This window comes from Meriones unguiculatus, chromosome 8 (assembly GCF_030254825.1).
Source record: "Meriones unguiculatus strain TT.TT164.6M chromosome 8, Bangor_MerUng_6.1, whole genome shotgun sequence".
NCBI classification, from domain to species: Eukaryota; Metazoa; Chordata; class Mammalia; order Rodentia; family Muridae; genus Meriones; species Meriones unguiculatus.
Genome location: NC_083356.1, coordinates 25,150,341 through 25,173,210, shown reverse-complemented (window position 1 = coordinate 25,173,210; position 22,870 = coordinate 25,150,341). Strand labels below are relative to the sequence as shown.

The following is a 22,870-nucleotide window of genomic DNA, read 5'->3' as shown; positions in this document are numbered from 1 at the left end:
GAAACGAAGCTAAATGTGCGCACGCGCTGGTGACGCGCCCGAAGCCAGACTGCGCGCAGGCGCCACGAGGCGGAGGGGCGGGACTTGCCCTCCTGAGCAGGCTGGGCTGGCGAGACAAAAGGGAGGGACCCGGGCAGCCCCGCCCCCGAACCCCGCCCCAAGCGGCCCGCCAGGAGTGTCAGGCTTGCTATCCGGGGTGGTCTCAGGCGCCGGCGCCATGTACCCCGCGAGCCCTCCGACCGGACCGGCCCTACACCCCGTCCCTCATCGCGCTCGTCTTCCCCCGCCCCGGCGCCTTGCTGAGCAGCGGCGATCGCCAGCGCCTGGCCCGGGTTCCACCGAGCGCCCACCGCCCCCGGCGCCTACGCCGCGGCCCCGCGTGGCCGTGAAGATGACTTTCCGCAAGGCCTACTCCATCAAAGACAAGCTGCAAGCCATCGAGCGCGTCAAGGGCGGTGAGCGGCAGGCCAGCGTGTGCCGAGACTTCGGCGTGCCAGGCGGCACGCTGCGCGGCTGGCTCAAGGACGAGCCCAAGCTGCGCTGGTTTCTGGACCAGCTTGGTGGCGAAGTGGGCACGCAGCGCAAGAAGATGCGTCTGGCCAACGAGGAGGAGATCGACCGCGCCGTCTACTCGTGGTTCCTCACGCTGCGCCAGCACGGCGTGCCGCTGTCGGGGCCGGTCATCCAAGCGCAGGCTGAGGCCTTTGCTCGCCAGATCTACGGCCCCGAGTGTACCTTCAAGGCTAGCCACGGCTGGTTCTGGCGCTGGCAGAAGCGCCACGGCATCTCTAGCCAGCGCATTTATGGTGAGACTGAACCCCCGGTCGCAGGCCCCGCACCTGTCAAAGAGGAGCCGGCGCAGCCGCCGAGCGCCGGTCTGCTACCTGACCGCGAGCCGGCCACTTTATCCCACTCCGAGGGATGTTATGGCGACGAGCAGATCTACAACGCTAACGTTACTGGTCTCTATTGGAGGTTACTTCCCGAGCAGGCTGCAACTCCAGGCGCAGGGGACTCCGGCGGGCCTGGTGGGTACAGCCAGCGCTGGCGCAGCGACCGAGTGACAGTACTGCTGGCCGCCAACCTGACGGGCAGCCACAAATTGAAGCCTCTCGTCATCGGGCAGCTGCCGGACCCACCTAGCCTGCGGCACCACAACCAGGACAAATTCCCCGCCTCCTACCGATACAGCCCCGATGCCTGGCTCAGCCGTCCTCTTCTTCGGGGCTGGTTCTTTGAGGAATTCGTCCCTGGTGTCAAGCGCTACCTGCGCCGAAGCTGCCTCCAACAGAAGGCCGTGCTGCTGGTGGCCCATCCACCCTGTCCAAGCTGGGCCACTAGGATGCCTGCTCTGGAGGAGAGCGAGGAGACTGGCACGCGGTGCCAACCTGAGCTCCTTGGATCCCCAGAGGAGCTGCAGACACCTGATGGCGCAGTTCGAGTGCTCTTCTTGTCCAAGGGCAGCAGCCGAGCACACATCCCTACACCTCTGGGGCATGGTGTGGTGGCAGCCTTCAAGCATTTGTACAAACGGGAGCTGCTGAGACTTGCTGTGTCTTGTGCCAGTGGCTCCCCTCTGGACTTCATGAGAAGCTTCATGCTCAAGGACATGCTATACCTGGCTGGCCTCTCTTGGGACCTGGTCCAGGCGGGCAGCATAGAGCGCTGCTGGCTGCTGGGTCTGCGGGCGGCCTTTGAGCCTGGGCAGCAGCCAGCCCACCAGGTAGAAGAGGCTGCTGAACGCAGCAGGGTGCTCAGTGACCTCACACATCTGGCAGCTCTGGCTTACAAGCGCCTGGCGCCTGAAGAGGTGGCAGAGTGGCTGCACCTGGATGACGATGGAGGCCTCCCTGAGGGCTGCAGAGAGGAGGTGGCCCCTGCAGCTCCTCCATCCCCAGCCAGCCTGCCCTCTAGCATGGGGGCTGGAGAGGAGGAGGAGGAGGAGGAAGAGGCCACTGAGCAAGGAGGAATGTTGGTACCTACTGCTGGGGAAGCCATTTGGGGACTAGAGACGGCGCTGAGGTGGCTGGAGAGTCAGGATCCTAGAGAAGTGGGGCCGCTGAGGCTGGTGCAGTTACGTTCCCTCATTACCATGGCACGGAGGCTTGGAGGCATTGGCCCCTCGGCAGCAGCTTCTGGTGATGGTGTGTGACTGCCTTTCTCCTGCTGCACTGGGAGAGAGGGGTTATATACAGTCCTCCATCTTCCACCTTTTCTCCCTGGTATAGTCCGCTGTAGAGGTCCAGGGGTGCAAGCCCAGCCCAGCTTGGAGGAGTTCTGTTAGTAAAGAATACCCTGGCCCCCGATCTACAGGTCCTGGGAAAACAATAGCTAAAAGAAGCAAATGCTCTTCCCTGGGTAGGCACATGTGGGCACTCAAGCACAGCACCTAGGGGAGAACAGTTGACTGTACCTCCATTCTGGCCCCTATGGGGCTCACCCTCTCCCCTCCCCCATGGGCACTGGATGAGGCTGCTGCGAGCCAGTTTCGTCTGCCTCCCTGGTGCTACCTGGTCTCACCTCAGTGGGGAAGCACTCGGTTTTGTTTTAAAAACAAATACACATTAAACCTGTTTTTAAAAGATGCTCTCCACAGGGAACCCTGAGTGCTGGCAGAGTGAGGTGGTCTCTGGGCTCTCTCGCCCTTGCTCTTAGAGCTCTGTAGTTATCAGAGTTATGCTGGGCCAGAGCCCAGGCGAGGCTCCAGTCCCTGGTCTGGGATGGTGTACTCACAAGCAAGTGGGAAAGGGGAAACGGAAGCCCCCAGTGCTTGGTGACATTTGGGATGCAGCAGAGCGTATAGTAAATTCTATTCTACTTGGATTTTTAGTTCTCCCTTTAAAAACTCCCTTCTGGAAAGATCCTCTATTCATGATGTTGGCAAGTGTTTGGATTTGGACCCAGGCGGCTTGAACCAATGGCAGGACAAACCACAAACCACTTTGTTTAGCTCCAGGGCTATCTGATCTTCCTGGAAACAGGTCATAGGCTCTGTAACTATCTGGGAACTCAGCAGTGCCTTAGAGTCAGCCCTTACCCCATGGACTCTTCCTGCACCGGCCCTCCCCCTAGACTCATCCACCTGGTATTGTATGCCTGAGAAGCTATTGCAGGAAGGCCCAGTTTGAAGGATAAAAGGCTCAAAGGAATGTCCAGTGTTTGTATCACCCTGCTGCTGTATCCAAGTGGATTCTGATAACTGCTACTGATCTAGAGCAGAGGCACCCGTGTCTTAAGGAGGGGTGCTGTGTCTAGGCAGAAATACTGTCCTGAGTCCTTGTCCTGGTATTCTCCCCTCGTCTTCACTTCTCATAGTCTGAGCCTTGAAAACATGAAAGGGGGAGGGGGAAGGGAAGTAACAGCTTGGCAATGGGTGGAGCCTTGGATGAAGTATCCAAAAGTGACTTCCATGTAGGTCCAAGAATACAGCTCCTTAGAACCACACTACATCCCAGTCAAAAAACATGCATAAATAGTAAAAAGCTGAGGGAAAGCATGGTCCAAGAGAACTGAGGCTCAGGTAGCAGAGTCCATCCGTACACACTGGGACCCATCCGGCCACCTATATACTTGGCCTCCCCAAGCCTGAAGACCTAGGGGACCTTGGGCAATCATGACTGGCAGGCGGTCTCTAGCACTAGCAGCTACAGTGGGATTTTTCAGAAGTCTGTTCATACCGTCAGCCAGGCACCATCCAGCTTTGATAGACCTGCCTCTCAGGTCTCTAGAGAGGCTGAATGCATCTGGGCTTTGGATGCACCTTCAGCCTGGGGCGCCTCTGATATCTGCTCTTCAGCCTAGGCTACCCCTACTGTTCTTTGGAGAGGTATCTATCGGTTTCTGTCTTCATCCTTTCTGTTGTGTTGCTTCCTTTGGCCTGGGTCCAGACAATCTGGAGTTGGCAGAGAACAGGGTTTAGGAGTAAGACCTCCTGCCAGCCTCTCTTACTGTCCAAGCCCCTTTCGTCTGGGCACACAAGACCCAGGAGGTTGCTGTGGCCCCACATTGCTGCTGCCCTGTAAACAAGCAAGTGTGGGCCAACTGAGTCACAGTGCGGCTGTCAGGTTTGTGTCCGTGTGCTATCATTAGCTGGACTAGGGAGATGCCTATGAGTAGGCACAAAGGTGTCATTTCCGGCTAAGGATCTTGTGCAGTGGCTGGGTGCTTGCCGGGGATGCCTGAGGCCCAGGGTTCAAACGTCAGCACTACAAGAAAAAAGGAAAAGAAAAAAAGCAATTTTTGCAGAGTGAATAGGCTGGTGAGTTCTTTACCTGCTCTAAGCAGAGGTTTTGGTGGCGGAGTCCCGGTTGTGGAGGAGGCTGCTTTGCCCAGGGGCCTGACATTTACCCCAGCAGCAGGACCTATAACTCCGGGGCTTAGCGTGCTGCATGCATCCGCTGCTGCACAGAGGCCCCAGCCCCAGGCACAGCTTGGCCTGAGATGTGCAGTCACCTCACCTTTCTGTACTCAGTGTCTGATGGGGCTCCCTAGGGGTTCATGGGCCCCTTAGGAAAGCCTTATACTCTCACTGCGTACCCATCTGAGTTGCACTGCTGAGCCCTGTGGGCACCGAGTTGCACGAACTACTAAAGAGGATGAAGCTGCGGATCCTTTCCTCAGCAGCCATTGCCACCTGTTAGGTACCAGGCATCATGCGGGAATCCCACTTGCCCCAGACAGAGGTCTGCCTCTTTCCCACAAAGTGTGGCAATCCTTTGGCTTAGGAAGTATAGGCAGCCTTTTCTGCTAGGTGGTCCTGCCTTGGATTCATAAACAGATTGTCTGGAGAGAGCACCCAGCACCGAAAGATAGGTGAGCGTGGGTTCTGCTGGAGCCACTACCACTGCTTTGTTGGGGGAGTGAGAGCTTGCAGTGGTCATAGGCAGTCTTGTCCCCAAGGTCCATGTACTTGAGAAGTGACAGCAACTAAACAAAATCATACGAGAGGAGGGGAGCTCTCTCAAGCTAGGAGGGGACTGAGCCCTTTATAAAACTTAGTAGGACTGCCTGTGGGAAGCTCAGCTGGGACCTGGCACAGTTTAGCCTCTTCTGCATGTTCCCACAAGAGCATCTTGACCCCATCTGCCGTCCTCAAAAGGATCCTGGGCTTACAGCTTTCATGTGCTATTGTAAGGCCCTTTCTCTGGCACTCAACCTTGCTCGCAGCTGAGGTTATCGGCCAAACGATCTAATGGCACTTGTGTAATAAAGGCGAAGCAGGTCGACTTCATCAGCTACCCTGTTTTAGTCTTATTTGGGGGACTAGATCTGATGCTTGGATCTGGAACACTCTATAGGATGGAGGGGGCCATAAAAGTGGGACAGTATTTATTAAAGAGAATAACGTGAGCATCTACCGGCTTTTATCTCAGAAAGCAGTGACTAGGTGAGCAGCATGCAGTAGGGAGGGGCCTGGATTATAGTGTCACAGCTGTATGGCCCCAAAGCTTCTTCGTTGAGTAGCCAACAACCTGTGTCTCAGTCTGCCACCAGTGGCTCTGAGGCCACATAACAAGCTCTGGACCTTGACTGGGCAATGAAGGGGTGTGTTCCACTTCCCAGCCCTGGTTCCAGAAGCAAACAGCCATTGGCCCACCATAATCAGTGAGTCTCTTGGCAGATGGGCTGCCTGAAGAGTTTCCATAAAGGGGTGCCTTACCCTAGACCCTGGGACTCTATCCTACCTAGACTTGGCATAGCTTGGAAGCGAGGTTGCAGGGAAGCTGACTGTCTTGTGTCCAAACAGCACAGGCCAACGACCCTGCAGCTAGGATGGTGGGACCCTCGGCTGTCCCTATCACCTGTCCTCTGAGCCTCTTATCGCTGGTCAGCTCACCCAGCACTTTGTATAAACACAACAGTGGAGCTGTTTTTCTCTAAGTCCTTCCATGTGAGGAAAGAAGAGCATGGACTGACAAGTGACAATGCCAGAGTCCATTTAGGAAGGCTTTGGCTGAGAGGAGCTACCCAGTGGGAATGGGATAAGATGGGGGGTGGAGGGGACGTCCAAGGAAAGGGGCTGAGAGAAGGGAGGGCTGCAGTGCTGGAGTAGTGGGACTGGGGACAGGACAGCCTCTTCCTGTCTGTAAATGCCATTAGTCCTGCTTTATCGATGAGTTAAGTTCCCTAGCGTCACCCAGCTAACAGATGCTACCATGGGAGCTGCCCCAAGCCACAGTAATGGGTGCTTCCGACCTAGCCTCAGGAGGCTGCTGGGTAAAAGTGAGGGAGTCAACCCCTTGGGGTCTGGATGGCAATGACAGTTTTGGTGGAGGGGGTATCTGGGGCAGGGCCAGAGTTACACCAGGTTGTCCCTATGCAGTAGCCTCAGAGCCTGGACCCTCAATCCCATTGCCTCACTTTTCTCTAATTCCTGGTTTTCCTGGTCTGCTGGAATAGGAAAAGATATACTAAAAAAGTCAAATCCTGCCAGGGTAGTACCTGTAGTTATAGTACCAGGGCTACTGGGCACTCAAGGACTCCTGACCCAGCATTCTTGAGGCTCAAGCTCTTCCTGCCATGGAGCCAGCTTAGGTACAATAGGGAAGAAGCCTATGTCCAGCTGGAGGCAGGGGTCCAGTCTTCCAAGCTAGCTAGGGCTCACTTTGAAACCTCAAACAGCTCTTCCACTTGACTAGTGTAACCAGAGCACAGGACACCTTGGTGCAGCAACTCAACTGCGGAAGAGCACGCCACCTGCTGGCGGCTCAGAAGAGGTGAGTTTTCCAGCTTCCACGGGAACTCTTCTCCTGTGGGCCTCTCCATGGAGAGGGAGAAGTGGAGATGGCAAGTGCCATCTATTCCTCTGCCATTCCTACCCCTATCCTCTACTAGTTTAGTTTCCAATGGAAAATTAGAGAAGGGCCAGGACTCCAGACCAGGCTCAGTAGCTCTCTCTTGTTGCTAGTAGCTCTGTCTGAATTCCAAAACCCTCCAACCCCCCCCGAAACAAGACCACTTTCAGACACCTGAGAACCAACATTGGCTATCATGTCTCTTTAGAAGTAGGGTTATATGCCGAGCATGGTGGCACATGCCTGTGATTCCAGCACTTGGGGAGGCAGGGGCAGCTGGATCTCTGTGAGTTCCAGGCTAGGCAGGTCTACAAACTGAGTCCAGGACAACCAAGGCTACACAGAAACCCTGTCCCAGATAAAATAAGATTAAATTACAAAAGAAAAAAGAAAAAAAAAAAAGTGAGTCCAGGACAGCTAAGGCTATACAGAGAAACCCTGTCTTGAAAAACCAAAGAAGGAGGAGAAGAAGAGGAGGAGGAGGAAGAGGAGTTATTGACAACTGGAGTGTGAGGAGGCCTGCGGATCTGGATACTTTTTCTGGGTGTAGAGGAAGTGGAAACATTTGTGTGATGGATAGAGAACCGTGCTCCTTAGAGGTAGTAAATGTAGAAAACAGAGGTGACCCAAGCAAGGAGGCTGGTACCCAGTGTTGTATGAATTCTTCCTGAGGAAATATAAATACTTGCCCCCCCCCAACACACACACACACACACACACACACACACACTTTATAGAGCACCAAGTACAAAACAAAGTAAAATTCCACTAAAATCCAACTTAGGGAAGCAGTAAGTTTATTGGGCTTACAGGGTTTAGATGAAGTGTTGCTTATGGTAGTGTGAGTGACCCCAACACAGCAACACCATCAAAATACCTCATACCAGAATGGATGATGATGTTCCCGTATCTGCAAAGATGGGAACCTTTCCTTCTTCAGTTCATCTTCCACAGGCTACATATTCTACTACCTCCTGAGACCATGAGGCCATGTACAATTAGGATACAATTAGGACTAGCTGAGGGGTGCAGAAGGGAGACTCTAGACTCTCAGATAAAGGTCAAATGACCCTCCCCACCTTTCCTCCCTTGAATCACCTAAACTGTTGAATGTCACAGTCAACAGAGCTGATCTTGAGGGTACTTTACAAGTAGTCACAGCTTCTGTGATGATGATGATGATGATGATGATGATGATGATGATGATGATGATGATGATGATGACGGCCATTACGCTTGAAGGACAGCACACTGCAACACCCATGCAAGGCTGTTCTCACCGCTCAGAGGCCATAGCTGGACAAGGAGCCTGGAAGTTCATCTGAAGCCTGCCTTACTTCTTGCTGAGCTCCTTAGCCCGGCAGGTGGCCGCTTCCACAGCACTCATGGTAGCTGCTCGAAGGCCACCCTGCTCTAGGGCATGAAGCCCATGGATGGTGGTTCCAGCTGGTGTGAGCACATCTGTCCGAAGCTGAGCTGGGTGCTTCCCTTCCCGCTGCAGCATTTTGGCTGTTCCCTGGGGAGAAGGGTTAAAGGTAGTGAGCTGACAGACGACTCAGTGAGGCAGCTACACATTTCCCCAGCCAGTGTGGCTTTGTCTTCCTGTTGGCTGGATAAAGCACACACTCGAACCTTCGCGACATTCTCCTGAGGAAGCCTTCACTCACCAGCAGGGTCTGGACAGCAATGCGGTGGGCCAGGTCGCTGGGCATGCCCATCTTGATGGCACCTTCCGCCAGGGCCTCTGAGAATGTACACACCTGTAGTAACAGCATTGAGAGTAGGGAGGAGGCATGTCAAAGTTGACATTCTGCTGGACACAGCTCCCGGCTAGAGAATGTGCAGAACAGCAGTTCTCAACCTGTGGGTTGCAACGCCTCTGGGAGTTGAAAGACCTTTCACAGGGGTTGCCTAAGACCATCAGAAAACACAGACATTTACATTACAATTCATAACAGTAGCAAAATCACTGTTATGAATTAGCCATGAAAATAATTTTAGGGTTGGTAGTCACCACAACAGGAGGAACTGTATTAAAGAGTTACAGCGTTAGGGGAATTGAGAACCACTGCCTCAGAACAAGAAACAGGGCCCTAAATGGGATCACAAATACCTGAGGCTATAAGGCCTATACCCAGGGTTGGGTGAAGGGGCCAGCCTCGATGTCCAATAAGACATGCTATTCTGAGGGACAGCAGAGCTCATCGTTAGCATGTGGATCACTCTGAGGCCTGAGCGCAACGTCTTTGCTAAGGGCTTGCCTTCCGGGATGTGGGTTAAGACAATACTCACAAAGGCCACGCCGCTGCCGCTGAGGCCAGTGTGGATGTCTACGTAGGACTCGGGAACCTCCATGCACTGTCCACAGGCCTCCAGCAAGTTCTGTAGGAGCTTCGCGTCATCATTCCCAGCATGCTGGCCCCGTGTCATCACCATGGCCCCCTCCTGGACTAGGCAGGGTAGATTGGGAGAGACTCGTAACACTCGTGTTTTCGGGGGTAGCAGCTAGACAGAAAAGAGCTCAGTGTCAGGCAGCCTATGAGACTGGACAGGCCTGCTGGGCAAACACCTCAGTGTTGTTATAAAAAAAAGAAAACCCCGAATGATTGATTTTTACCAAAGAAGACTCAGGAGCCAGATGCTGGGGAAAAACCTGCTAGCTCAGAGAGGCAGAGAAAGCACCCAGCTGACCCTCCTACTCAGCTCATGTCCTAAAGCGAAAAGCCAAAAGCTCAAAGCTAAAAGCCCCCAAAGCCAAAAGGCCAAAAGAAAAGAGCTTGCTAGCTCAGCAGACAGCCTAGGAGAAAAAGGGCTGCTAGCTCACTTGATAGTCCAGGAGGAAAAATCCAAAAGCCTTTCTTCATTTCCACACTGTCTTAAATACCCTTCAACTCAAAGACCCTCCGTTCTGTTTACTCCCTGTCAGCTGGTTACTTGCTCTTCCTCTTGATCTAGGGTTAACTTTATTAAAGAAAGCTCTTGAATTAAAAGGGTGTGCTAAGGCTGAGCCGCACCAAAATCACCTGTTTACAATAAACAGAAAGTTCTTGGATTAGAGGTCTGTGTAAGGGCTGAACCACACCAAACAAGAAACAGGTTTTTATAGTTCACAATCTAGGGGTTCATAATGGGATCGAATTTCCTGCAATACCTCAGCCAAATGCAGCCTCTACTTCCCACTTCCTAGGTACAGTGGCAGGATATTACCCCAGCCACCATCCCTGGTGGGCTAACTAGCTCCTTTCGGAGGCTGGCTGGGATGCTGTCTGCCTCCCAAGTATGGCCAACAAAGCCTATTTCAGGGTCTAGGCCTTATTCACACCATGGGGCACTTACCTCCTCCAAAGAGCTCAGAGAGATCCCAGCGGCCACAGATATGATGATGTGCTCACTGGTGACTGCAGGGGCCACCTCTGCCAGAACCGCCGGCAGGACTTGGGGCTTGGTGGCAAAGATGACAAGTGAAGAGTTCTGCAGCACCTCCTCATTGCAGTGAGTAGTCTGGCAACCCAGAGCCTAACCAGACACCAATACCAGAAATGAGACTGTGTGAGAAGGTATCCTACAACCCACCTATGTACCATCAAACATTCTGCATCCCCTAGGATTCCCCAGGCCGGGCCTATGTTGTTACAAATGTCGGTACTAGCCATACTCTCAAATGACAAACCCAACAGGCCTCCGCTCCTCAGACTCCCAAGTTTTATCTTCTGGAACCTTCCCTCCTAATTAGTGTCCACACCCACCCTACATAGGAACAGCATTGAATCTGCTCTAGTCTTCCAGGAGCTTAACTTTCTTCCTGGCCTTTGACCTCCCCTTCTCCAGGACAGACCAAACTACCTCAAACCTTCAGCTATACCTGTCCCTGATCAATGCTTCAGGAGGACAAGACCCTAGGTCCCACTTACCCTGAAGTGACAAAGGTTCTTGTCTGTTGGTGCACTGGCCAGCACTTGCTTAGCTTGCACTTTGCCTGAATAGAAAGGCAAAAACTGGTGAGGGCTGGGAAGATGAGAAACAGCTTGCCTAGTCCACTGTCAGCCTAAGGCTCCATAGGGACATAGCAGGGATGCTTGTCCTTGGGGCAGAACAATCAAGTCAACTCAAACCTACTTGAATCTCACTGCCGCTGCTCATGCGCCTGTTGGACATGAGCCAGAACCTGCCTGACCCTAACAAGACACAGAGCCCAAGAGTCTCTGCTTTCAGGGAAGGGGCAGCTGACTAGAGCATTTATGTCTACTGGCCAAAACACAAAACTTCTGAAGGAATACCAGGCCTGTTGCGGCATGGTGTGTAGGGAGATAGTTGGTAAAGGGTCTGGAGAGACAACTCAGCAGCTGAAGAGTACTTGCCGGTCTTAGCCAGGTGATGATAGTGTGTGCCTTGAATCCCAGCATTTGGGAGGCAAAGGCAGGCGAATCTCTGAGTTCAAGGCCAGGCCGGTCTACAGATCGAGAGTTCCAGGACAGCCAGGGCCTTGTCTCAGTAAAACAATACAAAACAAAAAACCCAAACAAACAAAGCCAATCTAATAAAGACCTAACAAGGGGATCAGTTCCACTGTGACACCACAAGTGGGCTGGGATGTCTTGGGGAAGACTGAGTGCCCCTTTGGAAGACGTAGGGGTAGAAAAGACTGGGCCAGTTGGAAGCACACACCACAACCTGAACACAGAGGAGCTAATCATGTCTGTGACAGTCTGTGTCGCATCAAGAGGCGGGTGAACCACCAGGTTTTACATGCAAACACCCAAGACTTGTAGGAAGCCATTCTCTTACGACCGTCAGCCTCTGGACTTTGAAGTACAACTGAAAAGCGACAGCCAAAGGTCACCAGCTTTCTCTACCTGTAATCTGTTCACAAAGTTTCCTTCACTAAGTTTTCTAAACACTGTACAGCGGTGGTAGGCCAGCTATAACAGCCGCTGTTCTACTCCAGCAGGGATGGCAGACAGTCTTCAGTACACAGGGCCGGTCCTCTTCCTCCCGCATGTCCACACAGCTGCCCACCTCTGAGAGTGGAGCTGATGAATGAATAGAATACTGAACTGGGAGGAGGAGGAGGCCAGAAAGTTGGACATTAACTTGGCATTAAGTCAGTTCAACCTAAGACATGGTTTGAGCCACATAGGTAACTATAAACTCACAGCCACATTAAGGAGGTAAGAAGTTATAAGTTACAGTGGTAGCTCACACCTTTAATCACAGCACTGGGGAGGCAGACGCAGGGCCTGACTGATTTCAGGGCCAGCGTGGTCTACTGAGCGAGTTTCAGGACAGCCAGGGCTATCCAGAGAAATCCTGTCTCGAGAAGACAAACAAGCAACACCCCACGAAGAAGTCACAAGGGAAGTTAATCGTAACTTTCTTTCATTCAATACATTTAAAGGAATATCATTCAACAAGACAATCTGCTAAAATAAGCTGTGTTATCTTTATCCACATCATGCCCGGCGCGGCCGCCCACCTGCCTGGGAAAAGGGCCACTGGCTCACCCGGGGGCTCTGGAGGCCTTTCATGAAGCCTGCTGTAGGGCTCTCACCCAGAACCCGAACGAATTCACCTCACCGACCCTGGACATGTGCGCACCTCCGGCCGACGTTTAAGGGCTCCTCCCATTGGAAAGCCACCCCCAAATAGGCCTCGCCTCCCCACCTGCTCGGATGAGGCCTTGGGCGATGGCCTCCGCCATGCGTCCTGCGCCCACGAAGCCCACGCGCAGAGATTCAGACTCGGAAGCCGCCATGGTGCTCCCGAGTGGCCTTCTCACGTCCCCGCGGCGGCAGCCCCGCCCACTAGAACTGCATTGACCGATAGAAACGACTGGGCGGGTTCGGGGCGGGTTCGGGGCGGGGCGAGGCGCAAACCCCTTCGTTCTGTTGGTTGAGGCGGGATTCTCCACCAGCTTTAGGTGAACCAGCCCACGATTTTGTTGAGAGAAAAGGGAGAGGAAGGGTGGAGAGCTAGTCCTGAACAGGCTGTCTTATTCGTCCTGAGAAACCCGAAGCTAGAGTCTCCCCAAAAGCCATGCAGAGAGACGCGGAGGAAAAGCTCCAGCCACCCCGGGGTGGAATTCGGGGTGTTCTTACTACTACCCGGTACAGCTCTTTCCGAACCTTGGGATTGACCCTCCGTGCCACTTCTCTACCTTTAAAGCGGCACCAACCATCAGTCACTAGTGCACAGAGTTTAGTTTTCTACTAAAAACAAACAAACAAACAAAAAAAAAAACCCTGTTTGCTTTAGTGTTTCACCAGATTTATCTGTATTTAATTCCACATACATTTCGTACAGATTATAGTCATTTAGCTGAAGTGAAAGTAAAGGAAATAAAAAGCAAGCAAAACAAGAAGCCCCAAACAGAACAAGAGCAGACTTTCACGAAAATATCGGAAAGCAGGGTGGTGGTGGCACACACCTTTGATCCCAGCACTAGGAAGGTAGAGGCAGGAGGATCTCCAGTTAGAGGTCAGACTGGTCTACAAAGCAAGTTCCAGGACTTCCAGGACTAAACAGAGATGCCTTATCTCAAAAGGCCAAAAAGCAAACAAACAACAAACAAAAGGAAAAAAAAAAGAAAGAGAAAAAGAGAAAAAAAAAAGAAAGAAGAAAGATAATCAGGGGTTGGAGATTTAGCTCAGTGGTAGAGCACTTGCCTAGCAAGCCAAGGCCCTGGGTTCCATCCTCAGCTCTGGAAGAACAAACAAAACAAAACAACAACAACAACAAACTCCTTGGGGCTGGAGAGATGACTCAGTGGTTACGAGCACTGTCTGTTCTTCCAAAAGACCTGGATTCAATTCCCAACACCCACATGTCAGCTCACAACTGTCTGTAACACCAATTCTAAGGGATATGACACCTCCACACTAACACACATAAAAAATAAAATTTAAAATAAAAAAAAAAAGATAATCAGGGTCCCAGTCCTTGAGCCTTTGTCTCAACCATCCAAATTACCAACTCAAACAACTAAACCTAATTTCATTCCCTAAAGTAACTTCGAATCAAAAGTATACACAGGGGCTGGAGAAATGGCTCAGCGGTTAAGAGCCCTGATGGCTCTTCCAGAGGTCCCAGGTTCAATTCTGAGCACCCACAGCTGTCTGTAACTCCAAGATCTGACACCCTCACACAGCCATACATGCAAGGCTAAACACCAATGCACAAGAAATAAGAATTAATAAATTTTTAAAAAGTATACACAGACTTACCACAAACTGGGCAAACTTGGCTATTTTGTTTTGAATATGTATGATTAGGCAAAACAGAATATAAAGCTTAGAAATGTATTATTTTATGTTTATGGATGTTTTGTCTGCATTTATGTACAACACATGTGCCTAGTGTTCTTGGTAGAAGAGAGGGTGTCAGGTCCCCTAGACCTGGAGTTATAGATGGTTATGAGAGCCACGTAGGTACTAGGAATTGAACCCAGGTCCTCTGGAGGAGCAGCCCATGCTCTTAACCACCAAGCCATTTCCAAACTCTCACAGCACTTAGAAGTATACAGCCTTTATAAGGGCGATATTGTCCTTGGACTGTGAAGTCTTGTAGTTAAAGCTGGTCCCCTGCTTGCTGCATTTGGAATGTCATGGACGGTCCTTTCCCTTTAGCTGCAGGAGGTAGAGTTGTATTCCCCAATCTTTTCCCAGGCCCCACCAGAAGCCTAAGAGTAATAAGTCAGCCTGACAATGGATGGAAACCTGTAAAACCAGGAGCTAAAAACTAAAGCTAAATAAAGTTTTCCTTTCTTACAAGTCTCAGGGATCAACAGAAAGCACATTGACACGGAAAACTTCCAGAATCCTCACTATATACAAAATCCACCCAGGGATATCTATGGAGGAGAGGGAACATTTACACAAACATGAGTGTACAGAATTTCTGTATTCTGGGCTGCAATCTGGAAATGCTCAAGGTTGAGACTTGGCCTCGGGCCTGCCAGAACATGCATGCAGCTGTCTAGTCAGAGTGGTCAAGGCACCCTGACATGTGTTCCTTCACATGGCCATGCATTTAGCACCCTGACTGGTGGTCGCTGGACAACTGAGTATCTGGCAAGTTCTGATCAGCTCAGATCAGTTCTTTCTGAAGGCTGAGGGCTAGCTATATCCTCATCAAAGAGCTATCCTTAAAAGAAATCTGGAGATGGGGGCTGGGAAGGCATGAGCCAAAGGGTGACTGGGCAGGATAACATAGGAGAGGCTAGCTGACGGTGCTCTAGAGGGTGAAAGGCCAGGGAGGTCATGGATTGTCATGTTGGAAGACAAAAGGCCTCAGATGCAGCCTGGAAAGCAAAGGTTAGTAGAATGGGGGAAAACAGTTGGCCAGCTTTAGTTCTTCCAGGAGGTGAGAGGCAGAATGTATAGGAAGGTTGGGTTGGGTGAAAACTGAGCAAGGGATGAGATGGAAGCAGACAAGCTGGTCACCTGGGAAGAAGGCAGTGAGACAGATGTGGTTTCTGAGGGGAGGGGACAAGTGGAAGTGTGAGGTGTCCACTGTGATTGTACCTAGAATTAACTAAAACCCAAGCTTGTAGGCAAACCTGTGAAGGATTTTTTTAGATTACTTTCTCAGGGTGGGAAGGAAACACCAAAAGCAAGGCAGTGCCTTCTGACAGCAGCCCAGATAACAGGACAGAAGGAAACTGTTTGTTGCTTCCCAGTCCATTTAGGATCCCAGTATACACAATACACATAAGACCAGCAGCTCTCCTGGAGTCCTCCCAGCCCTCAGGGCCAGGCTAGGACCGCTGAGATATCCAGCCTCACAGACTAAGCAACTACTGTATTCTTGGTCTCTCCGGTGTTAGTCACTGTTGGGCTACCCAGAGCCCATTCTGTAAGGCAGTCTAATAAATCACCTTTATGTATCTATGACAGTTCTGATCCTTTAAGAAACCTTCACTAGTGTGTGAGGCCTGTTGTCAGCTGTAGCTATGTGGCTGGTGGTCAGGAATCATCACCTGGGCAAGTTGTAATGTATTACACAGGTGCCAACTGTCACTTCTGTCTGCCTGGAGCTGTGGCTCTTGAGTTTTGGGAGTAAATGTTCACCTCTGCTCTCCCCAGTCTTCAGGGACAGTGGTAGCTCCATTTTAACTTCCGGCCCCATGTCATCATGGAAAAGGAAAAATCCTAACGTTCTTAGGTAAATAATTCTAGGATGCCTGAAAATGACCCAGAGCTGCAGAAGAGAAAGACAAGACGAGCAGCACCAAAGTGACCTGCCCCCAGCTGCAGAGGCACCTCAGGCACATTCTCCTGTGCTGCCTTAACTGGCCTGGACTTGACCATCCAAGAATGAACACAATCGAAAGGCCCTCACCTTAGAATAGAATGTCACCTCTCAGGGGGCTAGAGTTGACCAACAAGGCCAGGCTTGGGGTCCTAGAGAAGTCTGAGAAACCCATCACCAATCTTCATGCAGGTCCACCCTTGTGTCCCCATATGGCCCACTCAATCTGTCCAAATTGGGACCCATCTTCCTTCATCAAGGTCCAGTCTGACGCAGAGAGGCCTGTGTGTGACCACAAGTGGAAGGGCTAAACATGGCCAACATCTAAGTCAGGCTGTTGGAGAGGTGCCAGGCCCCATACCTGAACCCACTGTCGGTAGCCATCTGACCCATACCACCTTCATCCCGACACCCTGATCTCCACCCTCTGCTCCTTCACACATGGACTCTTGCCATGGGCCTCGAAGCTCTCAGGAGCTAAGTAGCACACAAGGGACAGTGAGTCCCAGCACTGGACAGGCTAAAAAGGCTGTGTTGTTGGGAGGAGAAGCTGAGTCCAGGCTTAAGAAAATCCATTTTATTGGTTTCTAGACAAGGGACCAGCATGGATGCATGAGGTTGGGACAGAAGTAGATCAGCAAGGTATTGGTCTGGCCTTTCCCTGAGGACTGACATGGGCCCTACTAGACAGCGGCATGGAAGTCCCTGGCGGAGAGGTCAGCATGTGGCTCAGGTTGCTGGATACAATCCTCAGTTCTTGCCAAGGTCTGAGAATGGTGACCACTGACTGGGCATTGTCAGCTGAGCACCTGCTTGTACCGTGCTTCACTTCCGGGCCTGCTCATAGTTGTCAATGAACCAAGCACAGGTTTCCTTCACAGCTGCAGAGGCGGACAAGTGAGAGCTAGTGATGCCACACACCAATGCCCCCCCCCAGGAGGTAGGGAGGGTAAAGGTCCCCAAATCAGTGTCCTGCTTCCCAGTGGGTACAGGCTCTGTTAAGTGTTCTGGTGACCAAGCCTGCAGGGCACCAAACACCCACGGTCACAGTATGAAGGCTGAGACCACAACAGGGAACGGGGAGAAACAACTGGTGCTGAAGCCAAGGGCTAATTGGCAAAGAGCCCATAAGCACGGACTGGGGTGGTTAAGGGTTTTGGGAGGAACAGGAACTTACCCTGCTTGAAGGGTGTGAAGCGGAAGTCAGGCAAGTAGCCCCGAAGCTTGCCATTGCTGGCCGTCTTCTTATACTGCCCATCTGACTTTGTTGAATCAAACTGGACACCTTGGTCAAGGCCATAAGAGAAAGGGCACCATCCACCTGCCCTACACGGAACCTCTCTTTTCTTGGGACAGGCCTGGGGCGAAGCAGATCCCCTCCTGCCACCAGGGCAGGCACCACCAGAAACAAATGGTATTATGCTGGCCACCCTACAAGGGGAAGCCACAGTACCCCTCCACAGAGTCAAAGGATACAGTGACTTCCCCATGGAAGTCCATGGCCTCCACTACTGCCTCGGCTGCCTCCTGGATGGATACCTCATCTTCCTCGCCCACTGTGGAGAACCACGGGCCAGTAGTCAGTCAGACCCCTAGGGGCCTGTCTGCTCCCACTCCTCAGGGGACATACAGGCCCTGCCCTGCTGTAGGAGACTGTAGCTGCAGAGTGCCCACCTGAGAGAATGATGGGCTCCACCTCAGTGTACTCCCTCAGGACCCAGATGAAGAGCCGGGCTAGGTCCTGGAGGTCAGAAGGGCGGGTCAGATCCACAAGTGAGCACCTAATGCCCCTCGTGGGGACGCTGTATGCTGTTTCTGTTCCCTTGGGGGCACAGCCAAGGGTTCATCCTGGAGGGAGGTCCCTCACTCAGGCCACACCTTCTCCTACTGAGCCAAAGTTGCACCCCTAGGGACTTGGCAAGGTTCAAGGGCTGTTTTCTATGCCTCCCACATAGCTTTCCCAGGAAGGCCAGGATACCCCTCTACATACCAGTGAGTAGATGAACTGCCTCCGTGGCTTCCCTGTACCCCACACAGTCAAGGCTGAACCGCTACCTACAGATGGGGCAGGTGTCAGAGCTCTGCAACCAGGCCCGGCTCCCTGCCCACCCCACGGCTGAGCTCAGGGGCTCCTCAGGCAGGTAACCTGGGCCAGGCGTGTGCTGGACAGCTGCACTCACTCTTGGCCAGGTGCACCTTATGGATGAGGCCAGGCAGAACGTGGCCATCTTCAATGCTGAAGTTGTCGTAAGGCCCAAAGACGTTGGTAGGGATGACAGCAGTGAAGGTACAGCCATGCTGTTGGAAGTAGGCCCTGTGGAGGCACAGTGTCTCCTGACCTCACCCCCGGGAATGTGCCCTGAGAGTCCCCAATTCCTTCTGAAGCTAGCTTCTTAAAAGTGGTAGAAATGAGGCACCAAGAAGAAATGAGGCCTCACTAACCCAAGGGGGTCCATCCTCCCCTCTCCAGAGAGGCTTGGGCAAGACCAAGAAGGAGCACCTGTTCTGCACGTCAATCATCCTCTTGGCGTACGAGTACCCAAAATTGCTGCTGTGAGGCGGCCCGTTGTGGATCTGGAGGAGGAGGAGGAGATGCGCTGAGAACCCCCACTTCCTGGTTCTGCCCACACCCTCAGGTCCCACCCCAGAAGGCCCAGGGCCTCACCATCGTCTCATCAATAGGATAGGTGGTCTTGTCAGGGAAGATACAGGTGGACAGGCAGGAGACCACCTTGCGGGTGCCCACCTCGAAGGCTGAATGCAGGACATTGTCATTGATGTGGATGTTCTTCCTCTGCAGTGGGTAGCACAGGTGGGTCAGGCTGCCTACGAAGGACCCAAGCTCTTGCCTGTCTCTCCACGGATAAACATGGGAACATAGCCTGGCTCAGATATGGGCGCTCTCTGTGCCTACTTATCTGAAGGGCTTCTGGAACAAGGCTAAGCCTCCCAGCACTGGCCTTAGAGAAGCTGCCATCCTCTAGGGCCGCAAGAAGGTCCTGCCCTGCCTGCCTGGGTGTGGAAGCCAGAGAGGCATCCTGGGGGCTCCTGAGTGCAGGGCAGGTGGTAGAGATGAGGAAACCTTTTAGGTGGGATTCCCACTACAAAGAAGAAGCCCTCCTCCCACATCCCAACTCTAGAGGAGTCATGCCTTGCCCTGCCCCTCTCCAGTTCTCTTCCCTAAATTGATAAGAGGCATACTGGTCTAAGACCAGGGAAGAGGCGGTGACCTGGCAGTTTGCTGAAAAGATTAGGACGGGCAAGGAGAGCTTTGGGTGGCAGAGTCCTTGGGCAAAGTCTGGTGGGAACCTTTGCATACTGAGGTGCCTAGTAGGGCCAGTCAAGATAAAGGCACAAAGCCCAGAGGCGCGTGGGCCACCTCTCAGGAGCAGTCAGCAGAAGCGGAGCTCTTGTGTTTTAGCCCTCCTCCTAAGGCACATGCTACAGACAGAACATCCGGGAGATGGTGGATTCAGGAGGCTGAGTTAACCAAGCCTGGCAGTTCAAGAACCTGGCAGCCAAGCAGCCTCAGTAAACAGTCCCTGTTTACATAGTGTAGTCTGCTGACTTCCTTCAATTTCCCAGTCCTACAGGTAGGACTTGGACAAATGTCCCTAGGGCTGTGCAAAACCAGTTGTCAGGGACGTGTTGGGGTGAGCTTGTGGAAGTTTCAAGAACCTAAGCTCCTAGCTCCCAATGCTTGTTGCTCCCCAGCATCCCAACTTACCCAGAAATCCAAGTTGTATTTGATATTCCGGAAAAGGCCGCCTACCATTGCAGCGAGATGGATGACATGGGTGGGCTGAACCTTCCGGAACAGGGCTTGAGTTTGTGCTGCATCCCTGAGGGAGGCCAGGATGTCAGGGGGCCAAGGGAAGCCCCAGGAAGTCAGGAGTTGGAGGCCTGGGCAGTGGGTGTAGAAACTGGATGGGTCCATGGCTGGAAGGGCAGCCGAAGGGGCGAGTAGCCAAGTTCAGGGGTCTAGCAGATGTTGGTTGTGGACTCCCGGAACTATGGGAGGATGTTTACTTAGAGCACAGCCAGCAAACACTGCCAGATCAGTCCCCTGGCAGGTAGGACCCGGATGCAAGGAGGAAACAAACCCAGCAGGGCCCTTTTCAGCCCGGAGAGGGAACCAGGAGGAGGGACTGAGTCTGAATATGGCTCCAACTCACGTCAGATCTGCATCTTTGGAGGAGACAAACACCCATTCCTCTCCAGGCAGGCCGGCCCCATCTGCAATCACCTTCTGGATGGCTCTGCCCACCAGTCCAGAGCCCCCTGTCACTAGGATCCTCATGGATCCCTGGGGTTCACCCATGGTGGCTGCACCTGGAGGGCCAAATGGTGTGAGCTAAGGAGGATATAGGATGTGCCATTCTCCCCACCCTATCCTCCTGGGCCAATAGGCAACAGGCACAGAATCAAACTCCCAAGGAGGAGCGAAGGACTGCCAGACACACCCAGCTCTGTTCCCTAAGGAAGTCCTTTGCCCTGGGCGACTCAGGATCCTGCTGGCTGCTATCCAAACCAAAGCAGCTTGGTCCCAACCGATGGCCCTACTAGGCAGAGGAAAGGTACATCCCATCCCTACGACTTAAAAATTAGGGCTGGCAGTTCCCGGTACAGATGGTAGTAGCTGCTTCTCTAAAGACAAGAGGCGGTGACCGTGCTTGGAGTCCCGTACTCACTAATGCTGAGCGGATATCCTACGGCCTAGGAAAGCCTATTTCTTCTAGGGAAAAATGCACCACTGGATGGCCTCTGGAAGCTGGAAATTTGCTACGTCTCCTATAGGATGGCTCTGGCCCAGCCGCATGGATCCACCGTCAGCCAAATGAACGAGGGCCCGGCGCCAAACCGACCTCGCAGACCACCCAACCCAAGCCCACGCAGACTCTTGACGGCCCCGAACAGCCTGCGGGGTCCCTCGTTTGCTGCGCAGCATCCCCCTGCGTGTCTCACCTGTCGCTGGGTTCCACTAGTCTGAGAGCTACTTCCGGTGCACAATTCTCCAGCTATTCGCTGTCCAGGTGGAGGGGGGCGGGGTAAGGCGCTCCTCGGGAACTCTGGGAAATGGAGTCTTCTCCATGCGGCAGTGCGGCGCCGGCCCTTCTGGGAAATATCCTCCTGGGTGGGCCTCACAGCCTTATGGGAAATTGAGTCCTATGGGCGGGACGGGGGACGGTCCGGCTTTGACTGCCGGAACTGCAATGCAGAGGACTAGCTGTTCCCCGGACAGACTCTGGACACAGGTCCCACAAGGCAGTAGTGGGCTGGCCAGGAATTTCCATTTCTTATCCTCCAACGAAGACTACTTCCCATTGGCCCTTCTGCATGTCTCTGAGTGGCCACGCACCTCCTCCTGGCTGAGCCAACATCCGGCACCAAACTGTAGGTGGCCAAGAATTCAGATAAGATTCATTTACCTAAATAGAGTATTTTAAAGCACTGAATAAAATCTCTTCTTCTTCGCAACATCTTAAAATGTTTCACATTGAAAACTTAAAATATCAGTCAGAGGACCCCATGTTGGGATGGTGTCTTTAAAGGCATTTGGTCCCGAGCCTGACCATCTGAGTTTGATCTACTGGACCCATATGGTGAAAAGCCAGAATTGACTTCCACAAGTTGATCTTTGATCTTCACACTCACACTATCGCACAAACGCACCCACACATACAAACAGTAAGTAAATGTAAAAAACTAAAAGTACATATTGATTGTGAGGAATTCAGTAGGACAGCAGATGATTAAATTTAGCTAATTATATCAACTGGACTGGTAGTGCTAACTTTAAAATACAGCCATTTGAGGAGATGGCTCGGAGGTTAAGAGCATTGGCTGTTCTCAAAAAGGTCCTGAGTTCAATTCCCAGCAACCACACGGTGGCTCACAACCATATATAATGAGATACGGTGTCCTCTTCTGGCGTGCAGTAATAAATAAATACGTCTTAAAAAAAAAAAAAAGGCAGGCATATCTCTTGAGTTCCAGGTCGGTCTGATCTACAAAGTGAGTTCTAGAGCAGCTAGAGCTACACAGAGAAACCCTGTCTCCAAAAACAAGACAAAACAGACACAGGCTAAGAAAATTGGCTCAGGGAATTTACCAACAAGCCTGATGACCTACCTGAGTTCAACACACACACACGCACACACGACCCAAATAGTGAAGGAGAGAACTGGCACACGTGGTTTTCCATAATGCCAATTTTATTGGACAATAATGAACACAGAAGGCCCAGCTGTCCAGATTCCCTTGATATTGAGCTAAAGAAGCAAACATAAGTTATTTTATTCCAAGCTTAATTATGATTATTAACTTTTGAGATTACAGATTACACATCTCACAATGAATCTATTTATCTACATGTAGGCTATTGCATGTCTACAGTGAGTCCAGGGAGTTCCAAAGTGCCTGAAGAGGCAGAAGCAGAAAGTGGATAGGGATGACAAGAGTCCCTGGGGTGGGTATGAGTCAAATTAGCAACTGCTCTGTGATGTTCCCTTCAACCTATGAACACATGAATTTATTGGGGTTACTAACAGGAGCTACCTTCCTAAAAGCCCACCCCTAAAAGCCATCACTGGGTGATGACTCAGGAAGGCTGGAGCCCTGGAGCTCTCTGCATGATTTGCAGTGAGCTGGGTAGGTCTCCCCTCCTCAGAGGTCCTTCCTGCTTATATAATCTTTGGGGAAGGGGGTGGGGGGTGCATCTTGAGAATCTGGTTTCAGGGACGTCTTGAGACTTGTGAGTTGTATTGTTTGTTTGTTTGTTTGTTTGAGTGGGGAGCATTGAGACAGGGTTTCTCTGTGTAGCCTTGGCT

General features: G+C 52.2%; 3 protein-coding genes across 4 annotated transcripts; 1 reads left to right on the top strand and 2 right to left on the bottom strand.

The window, feature by feature from the left end:
- The first annotated feature begins 13 nt into the window (after window positions 1–13).
- Tigd5 (tigger transposable element derived 5) lies at window positions 14–5,230 on the top strand. The gene has a single exon (XM_021660022.2). The coding sequence runs from the start codon at window positions 14–16 to the stop codon at window positions 2,150–2,152; it is 2,139 nt and encodes a 712-aa protein (XP_021515697.2). The 3' UTR covers window positions 2,153–5,230.
- A 2,344-nt stretch (window positions 5,231–7,574) lies between these two features.
- Pycr3 (pyrroline-5-carboxylate reductase 3) lies at window positions 7,575–12,612 on the bottom strand. Its single transcript, XM_021660140.2, has 6 exons — window positions 12,456–12,612; window positions 10,706–10,770; window positions 10,131–10,310; window positions 9,087–9,299; window positions 8,462–8,554; window positions 7,575–8,310 (listed from the first exon to the last, which is right to left on the bottom strand). Exons 1-6 carry the CDS (start codon window positions 12,544–12,546, stop codon window positions 8,128–8,130), a joined length of 825 nt encoding a protein of 274 aa, XP_021515815.1. The 5' UTR covers window positions 12,547–12,612; the 3' UTR covers window positions 7,575–8,127.
- Window positions 12,613–16,602: 3,990 nt separating this feature from the next.
- Window positions 16,603–21,116, bottom strand: Gfus (GDP-L-fucose synthase). 2 transcript variants are annotated; one of them, XM_021660119.2, is made up of 11 exons: window positions 21,006–21,116; window positions 20,216–20,372; window positions 19,768–19,882; window positions 18,706–18,834; window positions 18,541–18,614; window positions 18,221–18,354; window positions 18,031–18,095; window positions 17,715–17,781; window positions 17,517–17,596; window positions 17,218–17,317; window positions 16,603–16,921 (listed from the first exon to the last, which is right to left on the bottom strand). In XM_021660119.2, the coding sequence occupies exons 2-11, from the start codon at window positions 20,359–20,361 to the stop codon at window positions 16,866–16,868; spliced, it is 966 nt and encodes a 321-aa protein (XP_021515794.1). In that variant the 5' UTR covers window positions 20,362–20,372; window positions 21,006–21,116; the 3' UTR covers window positions 16,603–16,865. The 2 variants fall into 2 exon arrangements, with proteins under 2 accessions (XP_021515794.1, XP_021515803.1); XM_021660128.2 differs by lacking the exon at window positions 21,006–21,116 and adding an exon at window positions 20,732–20,976.
- Between the last annotated feature and the right edge of the window lie 1,754 nt (window positions 21,117–22,870).